This window comes from Geospiza fortis, unplaced genomic scaffold (genome assembly GCF_000277835.1).
Source record: "Geospiza fortis unplaced genomic scaffold, GeoFor_1.0 scaffold371, whole genome shotgun sequence".
NCBI classification, from domain to species: domain Eukaryota; kingdom Metazoa; phylum Chordata; class Aves; order Passeriformes; family Thraupidae; genus Geospiza; species Geospiza fortis.
This window is the reverse complement of record NW_005054597.1, coordinates 418,921-421,149: the sequence shown is the minus strand read 5'-3', so window position 1 is coordinate 421,149 and position 2,229 is coordinate 418,921. Positions and strand designations below refer to the sequence as shown.

At 51.1% G+C, this 2,229-nt stretch overlaps 1 protein-coding gene across 2 annotated transcripts in view; it reads left to right on the top strand.

Annotated features, from left to right (window-relative positions):
- Positions 1–1,387, top strand: part of PLPP5 (phospholipid phosphatase 5) — a 10,608-nt gene extending 9,221 nt beyond the window's left edge. For both annotated transcript variants that reach the window (XM_014310852.2, XM_005430062.3), the window contains exons 6-7: positions 287–457; positions 773–1,387. In XM_014310852.2, coding sequence (XP_014166327.1) covers positions 287–457; positions 773–942 — 341 coding nt within the window. In that variant the 3' untranslated portion in view covers positions 943–1,387. The remainder of the gene's footprint in view (positions 1–286; positions 458–772) is intronic.
- The last annotated feature ends 842 nt before the right edge of the window (positions 1,388–2,229 follow it).

Below are 2,229 nucleotides of genomic sequence, written 5' to 3'. Positions count from 1 at the left end.
CCATTGTTTTCCAGTTGTTCAGTAACTGAGGGATCTCAAAGCTTGCTTTCATTTCAATCTCCCTTATAGTTTCTATATTCTCAAAATCTTTTGCCAGGCAATCATATTTATAAGGCTTTCCTGTTCCATCTTCCCCAGCACACTCCCAGCTGGTATTTCCCTTGGCTTACAGGGACAGACAGACGCCTCTCACAGCCCTTCCAGTGCAGCAGCAGAGGGTCAGGGTCAGGGTCTGACAGCAAAGCCTGGAGCTATTCTGAACTGACACTGTTCTCTTCTCTTCCAGTTGCCTTTGCTGGTCTTGCCTTCTCTGCCTTCTACCTGGCAGGGAAGCTGCACAGCTTCGTTCCAGGCCGGGGGGGCCGGGCCCTGCGCTTCTGTGCCTTCCTCCTGCCCCTCTTCCTCGCCACCCTCATCGCCGTGTCCCGCACCTGTGACTACAAGCACCACTGGGAAGGTGGGTGAGGGTCTGCTGGTGCCCCTGGGCAGGGCTCAGCAGGCACAGAGGGCTGTGGTGCCACAGAAATGTTCAGAGCCCCCAGCAGCAACTTGGGTTTGGTGTTTTTTTTCACTCCTCCAGCAGCAATTTTGCTGCCACCTGCAGGGAAATGGTTTTGAAATACATACCAAGCTTGGGTTTACAGCCAAGCCAGGTTATGGATCTAGCAGAAAAGCTGCTGCTGAGGAATTGATCACGAGGCTTGGGTGAGGAATTGCTCACAAGGCTTGGGAAGGTGAAGGGCCATTAACTTTGCTCTGGTCTCACCCACAGATGTGTTGGCTGGCTCAGCGATGGGCTTGGTGCTCGCATACCTGTGCTACAGGCAGTACTACCCTCCCCTGACAGACAGCACGTGCCACAAACCATCTCTGGCCAAGCCCAAAGCGCTGCCAGTGCACGAGGAGAAGCCTCCAGCTCCCAGCTTCCACATGAACATTTAGTGCCAGGCTCTGTCCTGCCTCTCCCTGGATGCCAGGGCAGGGTGAGGCTTGGGGGAGGCTGCTCAGGAGAAGTGAGGATGAAGCCCAGGGCAGGTGTTCCCTGCTGAGCTGGTGAGTTTCCTGCCCTGGCCCTTGTGTTGCTTCATTTCATTGGATTTTGTAGGCCACCCCCTCTTCAGGCCCACTGTGAAGCAAGGGGGGCACTGGGGGTGCCAACCTGCACAAAGACAGTTGGGTGTGAAGGTCCTGAACACAAACTGGGAAAATGCCCAGCCCAGTGTGCCCAGTCTAGGGGAAGTTCCTGTGTCCAGTCCAGGAAGCACCACTGGCCACCTCTCTGCAGTCCAGCCGAGCTGTCCCAGCCCTTCTCCTGGGAAATGAAGTGCAGGACCTGCCAACTTTGAGCTTTTCTAATGTCCCAAATAAAGGAGTTTAATTTTTGTAATGACCTGTGCTACTAAAACTTTTATTTCAAGGTTTGGGTTGCTGCTTTACAAACCATTTCCTCTGGTGTCTGCAGGGGTTTCTGATGGGTGCTCTTTCCTTGCAGCTTTAGTAGTTTCAAGGAGATGACAGCAGAAAATGAAATGGTGGCTGGGAGCATCCCTCAATTCCCTGCCTGGTCTGTCTCACACTAGGAAGGGCAGAGTGCTGCTGAGATCCAGGGATCAAAGCTCCTCTGGGAGCACCTGTTTGTCCCTGGTCCCTTCCAAGACAGATTTGAGGTGTGTGTACATGCAAACAGCACAGGTGAGGCTGCAGCAGAGCAAGGCAGGTGAGTCAGACATGAAACACCTCCCCATCAGCTGCAGTTTGCACCCTCTGGAACTCTGCAGCTTCATTCGAATTACTGAAATAATTCTACTGAAATAGAAGAAGTAGAAATAGCTTCACTTTCCCCTAAAACTGCACATCTTTGAGTTTTCCAGCCCTTCCCTCTCCCCCTAGACATTCACACACCACAGTCATCTACTTATTTATTTTGGCTTTTACTGGAAAAGACATTAAATAACATTTAAAATGTATTTAACTTCCTTTTTTTTTTTTTTAACAAAGTGCATAACTTAAAAAGCTGATCATTAGTGTCCCATGTTAAGACTGTCCCTTTTCCTACTCCCATGAGACTTTAGCCAGTCAGGTGCTGACCAAGCAGCTTGGCTGTTCCTGCAGTCAGGTACAGAACAGCTTCTGTTCCCTGGGAGGGGAGGAGGGATGGAGGCTGCAAACAAAACCCTTCCAATAGTGCAAATAACAGACAATGGAGGAAAAACAAACCAACAGGCTGGG